Genomic DNA, 18,362 nt, shown 5'->3' on the forward strand with positions numbered 1-18,362 from the left:
AAGATATTTAATATGCAAAATATGCACAGTAAAAAAAACAGACCCCTACAGAGCTCTCAACATCTGGAAAAGACTGAACATCATTTGCGAAGCAAAAGGAGAACAGTCGCAGAGTAAGTATCGAGATACTACTTTCATCAAATACCAGTTAAAGGGTACAATACACAGATTTCAGAGCATTAAAATAACTATTTATAATATAAAGATAAAGTAGAGTAACCTGAGAATTAAGTCACTCGCCTTCTGCGTGTGTTGTAATCGAGCATCTCTGAGCTTTGTTTGCACAGTCGGGTCGCGTGAGTCCACGCGAGTGTGCCTCACAAGCTAACTCACGGCCTCCGCTTTGCACTGCACTTATACAGCCGCTACATGTCCAGCTAACAACGTCTGCTGTTGTTAGCACCATTGACGTCGTTAGCACCATTGACGTTGTTAGCACCGCTGACACCGTTAGCACAGTTGACATTTTTAGAGCACCGTTGACGCTGTTAACAGCTCGAGTCACCACGTTGAAAGGCAATCAAATTAAATCTGTTTAGGATTGTTGCAGCGTCTGAATTATATCGAGTGCTGATGGAAAGGTATGATGCTTCTGAGATGTTTTGATGTTGCGTACAATTAAGGTGTCGAGCAGACATCTCAGAAACGAATATCTCAAAACGTGTGCCAACCAAACTAAAATGGTGGGGTAAGTGAGGAAATGGTATGTCGTATTTTGAGTGAACCAAATCTGTAATTTATGATTTTCGTTTAGGGCTTCGTTTGAAAAATTCACTGTGCAAAACAATTAACACGACAATCACGTAATGAAAAGCGGGAGATAAGGTTGAAAACCTACCTAAAAATCAGCCCTGCATCTCTTTGATGTCGTCGGGTGGCACAGTGTGGAGCAGAATACAAAAGAGGGATCGGCAACGAAGGGCTTTTGGTGCAGGCAGCCAACCTGCTTCTGATCCAACGCTTACACCGACAGCACAGCTTTTGCCCGGACCATTATGACTTTAACACCGCCCGTGGCCCTCCGGACATGTCCTCGTGCTAACGTGCGTACATGCCGCTGCCTGATATTGCCGCAGACCATCAGTGAGGTGAACTTGTGAGGTAAATTGGGGACAAAAGCTCTGAGTAAATGCCTCAGAGATGCAGAGTCACCCTCACATGGATGCATAAAGCTGCAGGAACTGATTCGATGTTGCTCGAGGGCAACAACGGCCCGCCCCCTCTTCACGGGTCTTCCCTCGAGTGGATGTTAACAGCACTGAGGGTACAAACAAGAACCCCAGTGCAGCTTCACATCTGAAATTCCTACACTCTTTAACCGCAGCCCACCGTGGTTTGAAGGTGACGAGTGTCCTCCCGGCGGCTTTTCACATGGCTTTGACAGCGAGCACACGCCTGGCGTGAGTTGTCGCAGGGTCGATACACTCAAGAGGACGCTCAGTCAAAGTTTGAGCACAGGAGGAGAGGAGCGGTGCAGGGAGTGAGTGATAAGTGCACGTATGAGGCATTATGATTCACCGCCATATCTCACTATGCTTCTTTTCTGTGAGAGCTCTGCAGCAGTCTGGCCAGCAGGAGCGAGAGAGGCAGGGAGGGAGGGAGGAAGGCAGGGAGGGAGGGAAGGACAGAGAGAGAAATATGTGGACAGAAACAGATATAAAGACAGTGAGTGATACACAGAGAGAGCCGAGCATAAAGGAGCCGGATACTGATCTGAATAGACGTCATTGAGATGGCTTTGTTGCAAGGAATTTGGTCGGCGAGTGCACGCAGCGAAGAAGGCGCTCCGGCCGCCCGATAGTCGTTCAGTTCCTTTCTGTCAATCAATCGCACAAGTCCTTCCCCTGCAGCTTTCCTCCCCATTACCTCTGCACACTGCAGGTAAAATCGGCAGGATGACCATGAAACACTGCAGCCAACTATCACCAGAACCATCAAAACTGCAGCTATGAAAAATAACGCTACGGTCTGTTTGGTATAGGGTGTTATTCGTTTTGACATTTAGGCGTTTGCTGACTACAAAACAAAACTTAAAAAGGTCAATAAGGCTAACATGACAGAATCAGTTTTATTGGTTTGGTTGGATCTTTAACAGCAGAGGATTTTTCCAGCAGCATCTTACAACCCGCGTGTGTGTGTGTATGTATGTATGTGTGTATGTGTGTGTGTGTGTGTGTGTGTGTGTGTGTGTGTGTGTGTGTGTCTGCCAGGCTCATCCAGAGGCTTAAAACTAGAGGGAAATGTAATTCAAGGGCATTAAAAGGTAGAACTTGGTAATTTCAGCAGGGACAGAGACAAAAGCGTTTCTGCTACTATCCTAATGTAAATGTATTCACAAGGACTCATCTCCTGTGTGAGGGGTGGACATGAATATAAAGATGGAGCCTGCTGGGATGTCCGACGATGCTAAATGTACGGCGATGCCGTGTGAGCCGCTACCGGGCGCAGCACTGCGGCGACAACACACAACAAAACCAGACGCCCCCGAGCTGTCATTGTGATCATTCTCATCAACATTCTTGCGTCGACCACCTCCAGGAGAGAGGAGAAAGGAGTGAGAGAGGTGGGAGACGGGAGTAGAACATTAATGCATAAATCTAAAATGTGAGAGGCTGCCACGAAAGAGGAACAAGGTCGGTGGCGGGCTGCGGTGTTGTCGGAGCAATCTGCCCGCAGACTCGGCAGCGGCGTGCCCGGCGGCGGCGGCAAAAGTCCTCTGATTGGAAAGATGTGACGCTTCCAGCGGCACTACCATGGCGCTCAAAGCTGTTCAAATTCTCGCCAACCTTATTGATCATGAAGTAGTGATGTGGGGAGCTGCTTCAAAATGCAGCTTCCGTCCCCCAAAGCACTATATAACGTACAGCGTTTGAGCGAAAGAGCCGTAGTGCTTTCAAAAAGACAAGACTTTTTGACAGGAACCTCAAACTCCCACCGGGTAGAAGGACACTCCTGCACGCTGATGCTAAATATATTATGCAGGTACCTTAGAAATGTCGAGGCAATTGAATCCGGTGGTTAAAAAGGCGCTGACGACGAAGGTGAGGAGTCAGACGGGACGATAAAGGACGCCGTCAATAGCTGACAGAAGTACGGGAGAGAGCAGCTGCAGCGCGAGTGCAGTGTACACAGTAGATAGTTTCAATAAGGGCCACTTGAGGTCATGAGTATAGCGGTTTCATTAACCAGAAAGGAGGCCGGTCTGCTTTTGTGCAATTCAGCAGGCGGTGCTGGAAGCACGGGATGCCATTTTATCGGCACCACGGGGGGGCGGGGGGCAGATGCACTTAGTATAATACAGCAGAGAGGAGGCCTGTGTGCGCTGCCTTTACGAGCGTTGATAGCCTTTAACACAAAGTGTGGTGAGGAAAAGTTCCATATTGGAAATGTACACGATCAAAAGCAAAACACGACGCAGTGAAAGAAAGACACACGACGGGCGGTGCGCCGCGAAGGCAGTCGGACCGAGTAAACAAAAAAAAAAATACTCTCTGCACCGTCCAACCTAAGCCTGTATCTCCGGCATAACAAGGATAAAGATTAGAGCGCTAGAAAAGGCGAGTTAGTGGGAGGCCTAGACCCCCTCCAGGCAGCTGTCTGGGAGCGAAGGGGCATCAGAGACCCCCCGCATCACGCGGCGCCAGACATGCTGGCGATCTGTTGGACAACAGGAGGCTCCCCGGTCACGTGATTAGCTTGGTTTACTGCCGAGATACCTTCATACGGAGAGAGAGAGATGGAGCGAATGAAACGCATAGAGAACCCCTGCTCTGAGAAGAATGAAGACGAGAGCAGGACACAGGGGACAAAGGACGACTACTACAGCGTGGTGACGTAACACACAAACACGTGCACATGATAATTATTGTGCGATAACTCCGGGTACTTCTTTTTTTTCTTCTTCTTGAAATCACACTCAGCTGGTGCGGCTCAGTAACTGGTAATAAAAGCATTTAAACAGGTGATGCCATTTCCTGCTGTTCCCCATATGGAGAGGGTGCTGTGCCCACACACAAGATAATAAATAACCCGAGACAGGAGGAGAAAGGACGCCAGTAATAGTATTAATATAATGAGTCGGTATCGCGCGACTCCCCATTTTCCAATACAAGCTTGAAGTCCGGAGAAAATGTCTCTCTCATCACTCCGTTGTGTTTAAGTGAGCAGTAAAAAAATACCTTTAAGTGCCCTCTGAGGGATATCCATCATAACACCTTGCATAAAAACTACATATGTTTATTGCCTGAGTCTCACTTTCAAAGTCGCATCACCAGCTACACACAGCTACACACAGCTCTGATGAATTTAAGCGTCAACAGGATGCAACACAATGAGCCAGAGACTGCCTAACTTGATATTCATGACTCAACGAATACAGAAGTTGACATTCATTGGACTCTTTGGACTCATGAAAATGGATGAAGGCTCTGCCAACGGAAATAAAGCAGACAGCATATTTATACCATGACTGATAAGTGCTTTAATTGCCTCTGAGCTCCAGCTGAGAGAGTGATTGTGGGGAAGAATGCTCACGGCAGTGGGAGGGAAGCGCGGTTCGTGTTTTCTAGATTACAGCTCGGCACAGAGAATGAGATGTGTTCAAAGCCACACGCGAACAAAAATATCATGAAACGGCAAAAACACACACACACAGATCGGCACACAGACGACTGAAGGGAGATGCGAGCGGATCAAAGCACGTTTTGGATTGAGGTTGTGTGGAAACATTCTGCCCAGGTAGACTTTCCCTTTAATGATAGCTCTGGAATGGATTTGGAGTCGCGGCGGGTCTGTGGGAGCCGGACGGGACACAGAAGCCTCTGAATTGGACCTGCACGCATGTGTGTGTGTGTACAAGTGTGTGTGTGATTACCAGAAGAAAAAAGAGAGCGAGTGGCGGGTATAAAGCTACGAGTTGCAACAGCAACAAATAAATCAGACAAACTCACAATGTGAGGAGACTCGCGGCCCATCGATATCACCGTCCTGTTTACCGTCCTCAGCAGCTTCTCCATGACGATCTGCACGTGCCACTGGGTGGGACCCTGCAAAAATAAATACAGTCATTAAATTATCACATTTGCCACAGGGGCTATAAACATGTCTGCTAATTTCCAAATCGGTGGCTCCATCTATTCTTATTTTAGATGTCGAATGCTCCTGCAACCCAGAACCTTAATTGTGAGGCTGTCGGGGATTCAGATGGACGTAAAGCTCGTCTGGTAGATTTGTAAGAAGAATACGTCGCAAACATTGCGGTGTTTGTCAAAATAACAATGGAAGCGGCATTACTTAAAAGGAACAGCATGTAGCGTTTGCCGAGAACATTATTAAGTATGTTTTTGTTTAGTGTACAATCACATTAAACTGGAATCGTTGCGTTTTTAATACCTTAGATAGAGCAGTTTATTTCAAATTACAGGGCGTGTTCTCTACAGGAGCCCAGAAAGGACAAAACAAACCCTGGCTGCAGCTTTTCTGCATCGTACGGCGTACATCTACTTCAAGCTTGGGACGCAGGAAAAGTTTCAGTTGCTTGCTATCCGCAACTACACAGCTAGATGTCGCCACGCCTCACCCACGAGACCTTTAGGTACAGCGTTGACTTCTGGGCTCACACGGGACACTCACATTTCACACTGCTTGTTCCGTGGTCCATACCTCAACTTTGCTCGCAGCCAAAATGATTCATATGTTGTGAATGCTGGCTTTTGGAGAGGGAAAAACCCCAAAGTGGGAGGTGTTTTTTTTTCCATGGACTTGCTCGTTAGTGAGTTTGAGTGAGCACGGGGCTTCTCGCCGTCTTTAACCGGCAGCGGCGGGAGTCTTCCATGTAGACCGAGCTCTGCAGCGTCAACCTTCACGTTCAATAATTTACACAGCTCTCTCTGCGGCGGAACAACTTGTGAAAATATGCAGGTTCACACAATCACAGAGGAGCGCTGAGGGACAATAAACGATCGGAGGAGGAAGTTTCAGATATCTGGGGCTATTCAACACGAACAAAAAATGATATCCCATTAAAATAACTGATAACAATTTACATCACAATATAGAAGGTTTTCTCAATAAAAAGTCTTCATGAAATAACCGCATGGTAAAGCCAATGTTTTTATACTAGGGTTTGAATTTATTACACAATACAGTAAGAAGTACTGAATATGTTTCGATTTAATCAAGAATTTTTGTGCAAAATTAACAATTTCAAGTTATTTTTTTAGGCGTAGGCAGGAGTTAAACTATAAAGCTGAATGAATGAATGGTTGACTGAAGAAAACGTTGCACACTGCTGTCGGAAAAAACTTCTCACAATTTATTTTCACCAACATTTGAGTTTGTCTGTGGACTTTTCCACGTTATGCTCCCGTCCTGAGTTAGATGCACTCTTGTATCCCGAGGTAATGGAGCTTAAAGGTCGGAGAGGCTTGTGACTGGAAGGTTGCCAGTTTGGGTCCAGTTTGTTAATCGCATTGAACTGGGTGGTGAAGTGTGACGGAAAAAAACAAAACGGTAAAATGATTTTCCCGTCAAATGATTTCATCGGCAGATTATTTTCTGGATAGTTGAGTAAGAACGTACTTAGTTATTCTCAAATAAGATTAGTGATTGTGTGTCATGCGTTTCATCGCGATACGAAACCATTGAAAGATGATGAACATGATGATGTCATGGCGAATCCCCGCCCAGGCCTATCGTCCTAGAAGATAACCAAGAAACTCAGAAGTAGACCTTCCTATCTTATTTATGTCCTTGTCAATGTGTACACAGGTCTCTACAACAACAACAAAAAAAAAAGTGCAGGGCAGGTATAAAAGACAAAGCAAGGCAGGGAGCGCAACGAGAGACGGAAAGAGGCTGAATGGGAGAGAAAGTGGAGATAATCCCGAGCAGAGCGCTGTGTGGGAGGCCAGGCCGTGGTGATCAACGGGGAAGGAAGTCTGAGCGAGCCTGAGGGAAGACATCAGGTGTCTGGGCATAGAAGAGGATGAAACACACCTGGGAAGCAGCGAGTGTTGGTTTATGTGTGTGTGTGTGTGTGTGTGTGTGTGTGTGTGTGTGTGTGTTCACACGAGTGTGAGGAATGTGGACTTCAAAGAAAGATACAGTTCGGTAACAAACAAGTAGTTGATTAATCCAATAATTGAGCTTCAGAAGGTTGAAGACATAATCAGATGTGTTTTCATCCGTTGTAAGTAATTGCAAATTGAATGTTCTGGGGGTTAAGACTGCTGGTCAGGACAAAACAAGCAATAACGAGCCTGTAATGGTATAATGGGAAGTTATGTTATGCCAATAAACAATGAATTGATTAACTCTTAATGCCTTTGACTGGCTACATAACTGGTTTGTGATGGATTGACCTGCAGAGCGCATCACCAACTCAAGAAAGTAAATCCACAGTGCTGTAAAATGTGCAAACGGGGCCAAAATAAATAAATGGGGAGTAGCACATTGATTAGTCGCTATTCTGTCAAACAGCCAGAGCTGAAATGTGCTTCTTCTGTATGGAGGAGCTCCTGAAAGCCCTTCATATGCTACCATCAGTCCCAGAGGGAGATAGAAGGATGTAAAACTAGAAAGCGCTGTTCCTCACCACATCCTTCCTGTAGAGCACCTCCAGGATGTCGCTGAGCAGCTGGCAGCAAGCCTTGGGCTCCTCGCGCTTCTCCAGGTGGAACTTCAGCTGGTCCGTCATCAGCGGCAGGAGGATCTCTCGGCAATCTGCGGGGACGCCGACAAACACACACATTTATGGCGGCGCTCAACACGCGGAGCAGCTGACGGATCACGCGAGGCAGCGCGGCATATGCCGTCGACACACTCTCGAGGAAGACGCACGCAGCTTGTTAATGGCTCCCGTCGCCGCTCAGAGGCCCAAATTAAAAAAGATGGGCAGAGTTTATTTATTAATTAAACTGAATGTGGCAGAAATCCCCTAAAATCCTTTGGAATCGCGGCAGAGCAACAGCATGAGCGCCGATCAGAGCCAGAAATATTTGCAGAGCACAGCCAATTAGTCCTGCCACAATAATTACTTGATTTACTTATTGTCCAATAAACAGATATTAACACAACCGTTTTTAGCTGACCTTGATATTTCCCGTTGTTATCTTTTCCATAATGAGACTGAGAGACAATTTTATTTATTGTTTTGGTGGTGTTATATTATTTTTTGTTTCATTTATTTAGAATCTTATCTCTCACATTTCAAATTTTTCTGAATATTTGAAAGAACTAAAAGTGCATTGCTCTTTGGAAGGGTTTGATTGCATTATTATGCAATTATATTATTAGATCAGTGGACTCAAATAATCTTAAGTGACAATACATTTGTTTATCGCAATTATTTCTGGGGCAGTTCATCAGTACGACAACATTGGTGATTGTGACAGACCTACAGCCAATCAAAAGCCTCTCTTGAATTAGAAATAAAGTTAAAAAACACTGTGTGAGCCCAATTTTAAATCAATATCAGTGTGAAGCATCTGGCCATTCGGGCCCTATTGATCCCTCTGCAAAATGTTCCATTTTTGTAGTTTCCCTAAATAAAGCACCTAAGCTACTTTAAAAAAATTAAAAAAAAAGAAAAGAAAATGTTTTCCTTGAGAAAAAACATGGTTTGGACAACAGAATAACACATTGTTCATGTCCCCTTTGCAACTAAAATAGCAAGTAGAAAACAGCAGAACCACACAACATGCAACCAAACAAGAAAAAACTGCAACATCAAAAAAGTGAATTTCCAATTGCAGAGGGCGAAGCGTTGGGTTGGCACACGGAGGACACAGAGATAAGCCACAGCGTATTCTCATGGGAGGTGGACCTATGGCAGTCAGCCACAAAATTATCATATTTGTTATTAAACCTTCTGATTTTAATCTTAGTGGCATTTTGTGTGTGGGCCTTGGCACAAATACTGGAGAGAGGTTGGTTCAATGAAAATATGCAGCGTATTTGGGGGGTTAAGTGAACAGTTTTCTGGATTTGTGGACCGAATATACATTGATAACCCCTCGGGAAGAACATTTTAAATAAAACACCTCTCAATATTCAAGATAAACACAAAAGGTAGAGTATTGATATTAATGTCATATTAATAGAAAAGAACGGGAATAAAGAGAATAAGGGTTCAATCGAAGGGTATTTACAAATGAAACACTGCGGTGGAAGTTAAAGTTCACTTCACAACATCAAGGGAATAAACCCAATGAACCTCCAACAGTGTTTCATAAAGCATCAAGGTGGTATCAGACCTGCGTTGGGTAAATAACGATGGAGCTTAGGACAGTATGGGGAAAAGACCAAATGTATTCGGTATACAAATTTCAGCCCTGCTGGACTTAATAAAACAGGTCTCCCTTGTGGAGGAATGTTCTAGGACACATGGGCAAATGGTTAGGATGTGAACTGCCCAGGTCACCTAAAGTTATGTTTAGCTGGGGACAAAAAACTGCGGCGATGCAGTTTAATGAACACTGTCCTACACGAGGGTGTTGGAGAGCCTAAAACTCCTACAGGGAAAATATGTTGGGACAATACACGAGTATTATTACATAAACACAGAAAAAAATGATATGGTTGAAGAGTAATGGGACTACTGTCCACCACATTATTACATTACACCTTTATATCAATGTCTTGGGTGGTTTTTGGTGTTGGATATTACTTTAATAAAAATTCAATACAACTTTAAATTACTTACAAGAACAGTTTTAAAAAGCAGCACACGTTGTGAAATCCTCCACCACGCCGTGGCCGACAACAGGAACGACGGTACTCACACACACAGACACACACACACGTTGCCAACGGTCAATACCACTCAACTCCGAATGATGAACAGCTAAATGTAACGCATAATAAACAGCATGAACGACGGCGACCTCTTCATGAACAACACCCGGCGGAAATACACATTAATCCATTCGGTGTTTCATATTCTCTGACCCTTTTCTAAAGGAACTGCATGTCAAATGTAACAGTATGGATTGACACAGTCGAGATAGATGAAGAAAGGAGGTGAATATCTGGATGTCTTCAGAGGCTGTCAGCATTTCTATCCCTGGAATCAACCCTGAGACAAGACTCCACACAGTGACAATGCATAACGTTGTATTTCGCAATTTAACAAATAAAAGGATTCAGCGGAAGTTGAAATTGCGCTTTAATGACTCAGGCATTGATTATTGCATCAATTACAAAATGATTATCTTGTAGGAATCAAACTCACTAATGAAAACCTCACACACTGAACGCCTTTTTATAATCCTTATTCAAAAATAATTGCAGGGGAGCTGCTTGGAGACAATATGTGAACTAAATATGGGGTCCAAATGACAAACTATAATATTGCAATTATGCTAAAAACGACACATTAACTTTGTCTGTTGATCAGTGAGAGTGTTTGTTTTTATGAAAAAAATAATAAAGCGGAGATGTTATTGTTTATGGAGCTACGATGCAGTCTAGTTAGGGTTTGGTGATCATAACATGAGATTGAAAAAATTATAGACAACTGCAATTTGTCAATCCATTAAACGTGTTAAGTTTTAGCTGAGGGAGGCAACAGGGCTAAGTTGTCTTTCCTCCGATGAGCATTCAACTTTACCAACATTTGCCATTTTTCATCCTTTTTTAACCCAATGCTGGTGCAATGATGAAGGCAATAGTTGCCATAGAGGATCATTAAATTACTCTCTCAATGAAACAGAAACACAGCAGTTACATAGTGAGACACATACACACAACGGCAAAGGGGTGGCACAGGATGAATGGGTTGAGCTGACACTTAAAATCAAAGAGGGCTCACACTTCTGGGACCGTTAAATACAGGAAAAGGAAGGCTGTGGATGTTTAGCTTTCAGGCGCTAGCTAGCTAGCCCCGACACAAAGTGACAACCGCGTCTGCAACAGTGGAACAGAGCCGTTCTCCTAAAACACTGTATGTCTATGTGTGTGTGTGTAGTGTGCTTTGTAATCTCAAAAACAAATCTCCAATCTGAGGACGTCCTGACATTGTGTCAAGGTTAATACCTTGTTTTCAACAGGACGCTCCTTCAATTCATGCCTCGTTCAAACTCAAAATACACACAGGTAGTTACACACACACACACACATCTAAATGGGCACATGTTAGCGCACGGGCGCACGCACGCACACACACACACGCACACACACACACTAGCAGGACGGCGGGACAAGCAGAGTGGAACTATCAAGCTAGGCCATGAACGCACTCCTCAAACTTCCAGCGCAAACAGATTTTAGCCGCTACAGTGATTTCCCCCTTCAACACAGACCAGGAGAGCAGCCAACATATTTGTTCTCTTCCAATGAGCCCATTTGCGAGTGATTTATGCGACCATCCCGCTCTCCCCCCCTCCAGCTCCCCCGCTTTACATCATAAACGCTGAAGGTGACACGACGTTTTGCCTCCAAAATAAAAAAAAAACGTCCCTCTTTTTCGGAGTCCATTAAGTTTGCATCTGCAGCAGTGAGTTGCGAATGAATACCAATCACATTCAACGCAGAGCATTTCAATTTCAAACGTGTACATGAAAACCCCTCGGAGAAAGGGTCGCCGCCTCATTGTCGAAGACCCACGGGGACTGAAAAATACTCATTTGAGGCCGAGAAACGGTTAATATGTTAATCACTGTGCAGCCAACGCATTCGGTGCATATGGATGAGCGCGTGTTGGGCTAAGAAAATGTCCAAGTTGAGCATCGCGGTAGGGACCTCTTTGCTGGGTGTTCATTTGCTCAGAGTTTGCCAGTTCATTTCACTTCGGGATCGACTGGCAAGGGAACCTTTCTGGGCGCTCGGATGCATCCAACAACTACAGCTGATTAGACCACCTTTAAAAAAATTTTTTTTTAAAAACGGTCTAGCTGAGCCATGGTAATTATTGGTAATAAAACATCTCCAAAGTGGAGCTCAGCTTGATCCCGATGTGGAAAGGGGCAATTTTACTTGGCAGTTAAGCCTTCTCAATCGCTGCTTTAAAGAAACGCATGCGCTTAATAGACTACTGGAGATGTTCAAAAGCTCCAGTGCGTGAAGCTGTTGTGAGAGCCGAGCGGCGGCACAGTCTCCACATCGCAGTCTTGGCCCATTCACAAGCATCGGGGAGGCTTGCCTTTCCAGTTACACCAGCAACAGATCAATAGTAATGACCGGAGCGCGACACACTGAGCGCTTTGTGCTCGCAGCTTGAAAAGTGTTAAAAAAAAATACAAATTAGTATTATTTCCCTTCAATAGTTTCCTCACTAAACCGGACAAACCACCAATCAGACAATATTAAGATGCTAGAGATTTCAAGGCGGAGACAAGTAGATATATGTCCACTTCTTTTACGTTAGCCGCCCACTCTGAGACACGTGCAGGCCCTGCCAGCCACATTAAATCACAGTTGCTATTTCATTTGGTTGAAATGTTGCATTTAATTTACCATCACTAGTCTACAGTGTGTGTGTGGGTATGTGTGTTTGTCCCTAAATTAGGACCCAACGTAACATGGCCTCAGAGGACCGCTGCCTCGAGCAAAATGATTTGCCCTCGACCGCCACTGCAGGAGGACCCAGGCTGCAGGACGCCGCAGGCTAGCCCGGCTGCAGAGACCGGACTGGATGCTCATTAGCCATCTCTACAACCCCGCCCGTCGTGTTGGACATCACCACAACATGGCCAGAATAGTATGAATAGTATGGTGCTCACGTGGGCTATACGAGTGTGAATGTGTATGATGTTTATGTGTTGTTGGAATGCAACAAGGACATAATGACATGATGAGCACACTTCAAAGCAAAAGGGAGTCTTTAGTATAGTTGTTTTTCGATGCCATTTTCAGAAATGCCTCCTGTACAGCCTAAAACACTGGATTGGGTATCAGTAAGTGTGTGAGTATATGCACCAATATCAGATCGGTTTTTCTTAAGTTCAGTTATCGAGTTTTTGGGAAGGATGAAAAGGTACCAGGACATCTCTTATCAAATAGTAAAACAGAGGAGAGGAGCTGCGACTTGAAGACCAGGTCGATGTAAATACTGACTTTCTGAGAAAGACAAGTCCCGCTGATTTTAGCAATGAGATCACTTAACTCTCTCTGATAACAAGAGGGACTTCCACAACGCCTCACCAAGGATCTTTACTCGGGCCTCACACAGAGCTGGCAAGAGGAAGCAGGTGGTGTTTGTGATTGCCTATAATACTGCTCTGTGAGCGAAGGTGGATGCACTGAAGAACTGTGAGTACTGTGTGTGTGTGTGTGTGTGTGTGTGTGTGTGTGTGTGTGTGTGTGTGTGTGTGTGTGTGTGTGTGTGTGTGTGTGTGTGTGTGTGTGTGTGTGTGTGTGTGTGTGTGTGTGTGTGTGTGTGCTCTCACCGTGATGAGTAAAGAGATCGCTGTGGACAATGTCAATCAGACAGTCTAGCTTCTGTTTCACCAGGCGACCAAGAGGAACCTTGAGGATGAATTCGGTGAACAGCTTGCTACGGAGACAGAAGGAGGACAATGAAGACAAAAGGTCAGACTGATCAGACATCTGGAGCTGGCTGACTGCCTCCCATCATGAGCAATCACCCAAAAACACAATTAAAAAAAGCCCTGCCCATCCACACAGGTAGTTTTCAGAAACGCTGGCTCTGGTTGGAGGATATGACAATATATAGTGCGAGACAATAGAGATTTGTCAACTGACCCAGAGGATTTCTAGTTTGATACAGCCTCAAAAACAATATTTATTCAACTGAATATGTTTTTTTAAAGCCAACCAACAGCATAGCTCAGCAAGATGCCACACGATGGGCATTCAACTATTTAGAGCCTGAGAGATAAGGCTGCATTCAGACACATAAAGCTGACATGTTCTCCTCAGTAAAGAGGCTAGGTGCTCGTGATGTCAGCAAGCTGAGGCTCAAGGAGGAAAGAAAAGGTTCTGGCAGCTGATGAAACGCCCCCATGGTTCTATTTAGTTGGTATAAGAAAAACCTTTATCCATGTTATTTCCTCTAAAACTACAGAAAAGAGGACAGAGCATGCAGCATTGCACGATTGTGGCCGAAAAGATGATGATTAGTTTGATCAATACTGACATTTTCTGTATATTTATTTATTCTAGGGACAAAAGATGTGTATTGCACTTTCACATTTTAACAAACACGGCACTGTGTTCATGTCCATGTTGTGCTACATTCCTGCTTGTGTACAAATGTCCTTCATATTCATAGCGCATCCCAGAAGCAAAAGAAAAAATTGCCCCGAAACGTTTCACCCAAAGTAAATCATCAGAGGAACGCTTCCACTTTCACCTCGAGTCATTCCTGCTAATTAACACGTTTGTGTCAACATTTTATTTTAAATAAGGTGCATCTTCATTCTGCCCGTCTGCTCTCTGCCGTCGTTGCATTTCAAACGTCAATAACACAGTTGACCACTGCGGATGTACTGTGAGGAGACAAAACCGTGATCGCAAAGTCAACGTTTCCTGATCGCAGTACACATTTGTGTGTGTCTCATCGCCAAAGACACAATTAAAAGTAAACACCATGTGTTGGCGTGAAATCAGTGTCAGGCTCTCAGAAGGGCATCCTGAATTCCCCTGTGTAAAAAGCTGAATGGAGGTTTGGTTGCTTGCTTGACAGAAAGGATTGGCTGGGAAGATTATCTTCTACCTTTTGACAAAAGACCCCACTTCACTGTGGCAGTGATAGCAGTGGAGCCGAGGCCTGAGGCCAGGACCAGGGATTGGCACTTCTGTGTGGCCCTGAATCTGCTGGGAGAATTGCCTTCTGTCCAGGTTGGATGTGGCTAAACGAAAGGGGCTCCCTTTGAAAGTCTGGGGAAATACCTACATGCAGCGGCTCTGCTTAAAAAATAGAGGTGGTTTCAGATGTTTGTGGAAATATTGTGCAGCAACAAAAGGTTTTCCAGTAGAAATGGGATCCAGCAGAGGCGGAGCGGTCCTGTCAGCATCTTGTCTTCATCTTATTTTAGGGACTAGATGATGTTATGAACAACCGGCTCAGTCACCCAACAGATTGCCTTCGCTGAGGGAAATTGTACTTCTGGTTTTATTTCATGACAGTGAATCGATTTCTCCTATTGTTTGCTCCTTTTTTTTTTCTTATTTAACATTTTAAACTTTTGATGAGAACATCATTAGGAAAATAGTAGCCGAGTTTTCACAGCCTGGTCAAAAGCAAGCTGCTGATTTTACAAACGTGTCCCATCTTATGAGACAATCGGAACTAAATATGAACAAATTAGTCTCGACTGAATATTTACAATTATCAAATTGACCGAAACGAAATATGTCTTATTAAAGATTAATTTGCAGTTGAAGGTTTTCGTCAAATACACGAGAAAAGCTTTCCTCACATATTTGTAAATATGACGCTCCATAAATGAGGCTATTCTATTTTGGTTTTGTGCTGTGTCCTTATAGCATAACAGATCAAAGGCATTCAAATTGGGTAGAAAATCAAGGGCACACCCATGAGGCGCTCATCACAAATGCAACGTCCTCTCATTTTCTGGAAAACAAAAATATATGAAACTTTGAGTTTGGTCATTTTGAAATGTACAGTCCATTCATTCCAATAATGTAAGAAAAAGGTCAGATGACGGATTATTTTCTTTTCCTTTTCTAGCCATCATTTGTAATATCACAGTTGTGCTACTTCAGAAGTAATGTATTGCTAAGACCAGCGTTGAGTGTGGCAGGTGACGCCACAGCTTCTCCAAGGCAACCTGAGCATTGTAATGCTGTAGTGAAGTACAGACATAGAAGGCTGGCTAGCTGCATAAAGAGAGGAAATAAACGGCGCCGTTATACATCGGCACAAAACCTCCCATGAGCTCGTTCGGGATTCATCGCGACAAGAAATTTAAATTCCCGGGGCAGTTGCAAGAACACAAGCAATAAAGATTCCTCCTTCCATTCTCCAGCAAAATAACATTTCAGTCATTTAATGTTTTATGTGCAACAAGCGTCAGTTTGAGAAACACACAGACGGCTTTGAATTACAGTCAGGCATCACACAAGAAAAGCACATAAATATCACAGGTCACAGCTACCAATGAATATGTTTGCCTTTAATAAATAAAATGAGGTGCAGGTTGTCAGGAGGAAATGCGATGGATCACACGAACTTACCTGAGTTCTTTTGGATCGAAGACCAGCTTGACGTCATTGACGATGGTGGGGATGTACCTCAGTGCAGCGCCCTGAGCCAGAAAAATAAAAGAAACTGTAAGTTCCTTAGTTTAGATTTACATTTTGTCTACTCCACCTCACATATTTTGATATATAGTATTTTCCATAGCACTCTTCATCAGTGTGCCTCTCAGCAGCGTGCATGCTGTAGTACACATTTCGTCTCGTGACGGCGATAAACTAGTACAATTGATTTGTTGATGACCTTGAATAATGTTTGTTTTAATGAGCAATAAGCTGGAATATTTCCACCAAGTGTTTGTATAATACCACGAGCGGCTATGAGTTCATCAGCTCCTTCCCACTGCATCTGACTTTATTAAAAAAAGTAGCAGTGGGCGTTGTTATGACTTGTAATAAATGAACTGGGATTCAAATCTAATATCTCTGCAATGATACTTTGATAGATAGACAGATATGATCTACATTTGCCCACCAATATTATAATAAAAACATGAAGTGCGTGCCCCCCATGGCTGACAATAGAAGCTTCCACTCATGATGGGAAAGAGTACACGAGCTGAAACTTCCTTCTCTAACGGCCTGCTGCTCAAAAGGTGGGTTGGAGTGTTTGGGAGTGTTTGCGCTAACACGCTTCTTTAGTTAATCAGACATAGCGCATCGGACTTCACCCGCCACAATCCCGTCTGTTACTGAGCACGGTTTATCTCTGTAAATGTGTGAAAGGGGGATTAGCGAAGTTCAAAAGAAAGTTGGGGAGGGAGCAAATACTCTTTGTTGCTGACTCCAGGCAGAGGTTTTCTTCAAATGGGTTATTTACCGAAGAACATATCTGATCATGTCTTCATGCATTGGCAGAGGAACCCTGTGCAGTATCTAAAAGCTACCTTTTTCAAACATGGATATAGTCACGACCTCACCCCACTCCCACACACACACCCCAAAAAAAGAAGGAGAAAAAGCGCTTTAATCTAATCCCATCTAAATAGATATTTTTAGTTCGCCTCCACCTCTCGCTGCAAAGAGTTTGGGAGTCTGAAACTTGGGGTTTCAAACGGCGCTGCTTAACTTTGATTCCGTTAACAATCCTGACTCTGCATCTGTTTACACCTTGAAGAAGCCACTTCAACGGAAAGTCTCTTTTTTTTTCTTTTTGTACTTTGTTCTCAGCAACAACTTAACTCCCACCTGTTGTGCAGCGATGTGTCGTGTGAAGTGTCACAGCAATTCTCAGAGGAGTTGTGCGTCTCCTGCTCCTCTCCCTGTGAGCCCCTCACACTCACCGGGAGCATGTATTAGTGTGTACGTGTGTGTGTCTGTGTGTGTATCAAAGGTTTTCGCCTGAATGTGTGTCGCTCTGTCCAGATGTTCATCAGGATTCAGACTGGCGGTATGATGGGACTGCTCATTAGCTTCCACCTGTCACAGTGCTTTCACAAGGGCGGACTTGGGAAGAAACCGGCATTCCTCGCTTTCGTGCCCGTTCCTCAAGATCGGTTTTTAATTTACTGACAGTAAAGCTAATATCTCACCCAATTACACAGCAACTGACTCCTAATTGACTCCTGAGCTTCGCCCATGGTTGAACGTGCACATGGATCTACTGTAGGTGTGCCAATGTGCATGTACACTGCGATTACGTTATCGCTAAACGCATAGAGGCGTGCATGCGCGCGCGTGTGTGTGTGTGTGCGTGTGTGTGTGTGTGTGTAGGTTTTAAGTGCAGCTGCAAAAATGTAGACGCTTGTAGGTTTGTTTCAAATCTGGAGTCACTGAGTTTGGGGTCAAGGACAATGGAATCCCAGAACAATGGAAAGAGCTGAAAGGCTCGAGAAGCGAGGCTGTAAAATAAATACCTTAAGGAGCAGCTAAAGAGCAGAAGGCCAGAGCAGCCCCAGACCACAGGACAGTCAAGGTCAGAGTGAGAGGACGAACACACACACACACACATACAGACGTACAGAAAGAGAAGAGAAAAAACACACAGAACAGACATATATAATGCGTGGATGCGAGAAACATATGAAAGATTAGGGCTGCACGAGAAAGCATAGAGTTTTATCAGCTTTTCATTTTTCTTGCAGCAGATGCATCATACCTTGAAAAGTACTGAGCTCTTAATCTTTTAGGTGTGGCTGAATATTTTGGGAAATACACAGGATGAGAAGATGGATACCACTCTC

At 44.2% G+C, this 18,362-nt stretch overlaps 1 protein-coding gene across 1 annotated transcript in view; it reads right to left on the reverse strand.

The window, feature by feature from the left end:
- Nucleotides 1-18,362, reverse strand: part of dock1 (dedicator of cytokinesis 1) — a 161,737-nt gene that overhangs the window by 94,750 nt on the left and 48,625 nt on the right. The window contains exons 24-27 of the mRNA XM_068582553.1: nt 16,159-16,229; nt 13,386-13,492; nt 7,595-7,722; nt 4,950-5,045 (exon numbers count right to left, since the gene is read on the reverse strand). Coding sequence (XP_068438654.1) covers nt 4,950-5,045; nt 7,595-7,722; nt 13,386-13,492; nt 16,159-16,229 — 402 coding nt within the window. The remainder of the gene's footprint in view (nt 1-4,949; nt 5,046-7,594; nt 7,723-13,385; nt 13,493-16,158; nt 16,230-18,362) is intronic.

This window comes from Clinocottus analis, unplaced genomic scaffold (assembly GCF_023055335.1).
Source record: "Clinocottus analis isolate CAN_PGR_092001 unplaced genomic scaffold, fCliAna1.0.p SCAF_19, whole genome shotgun sequence".
NCBI lineage: Eukaryota > Metazoa > Chordata > Actinopteri > Perciformes > Cottidae > Clinocottus > Clinocottus analis.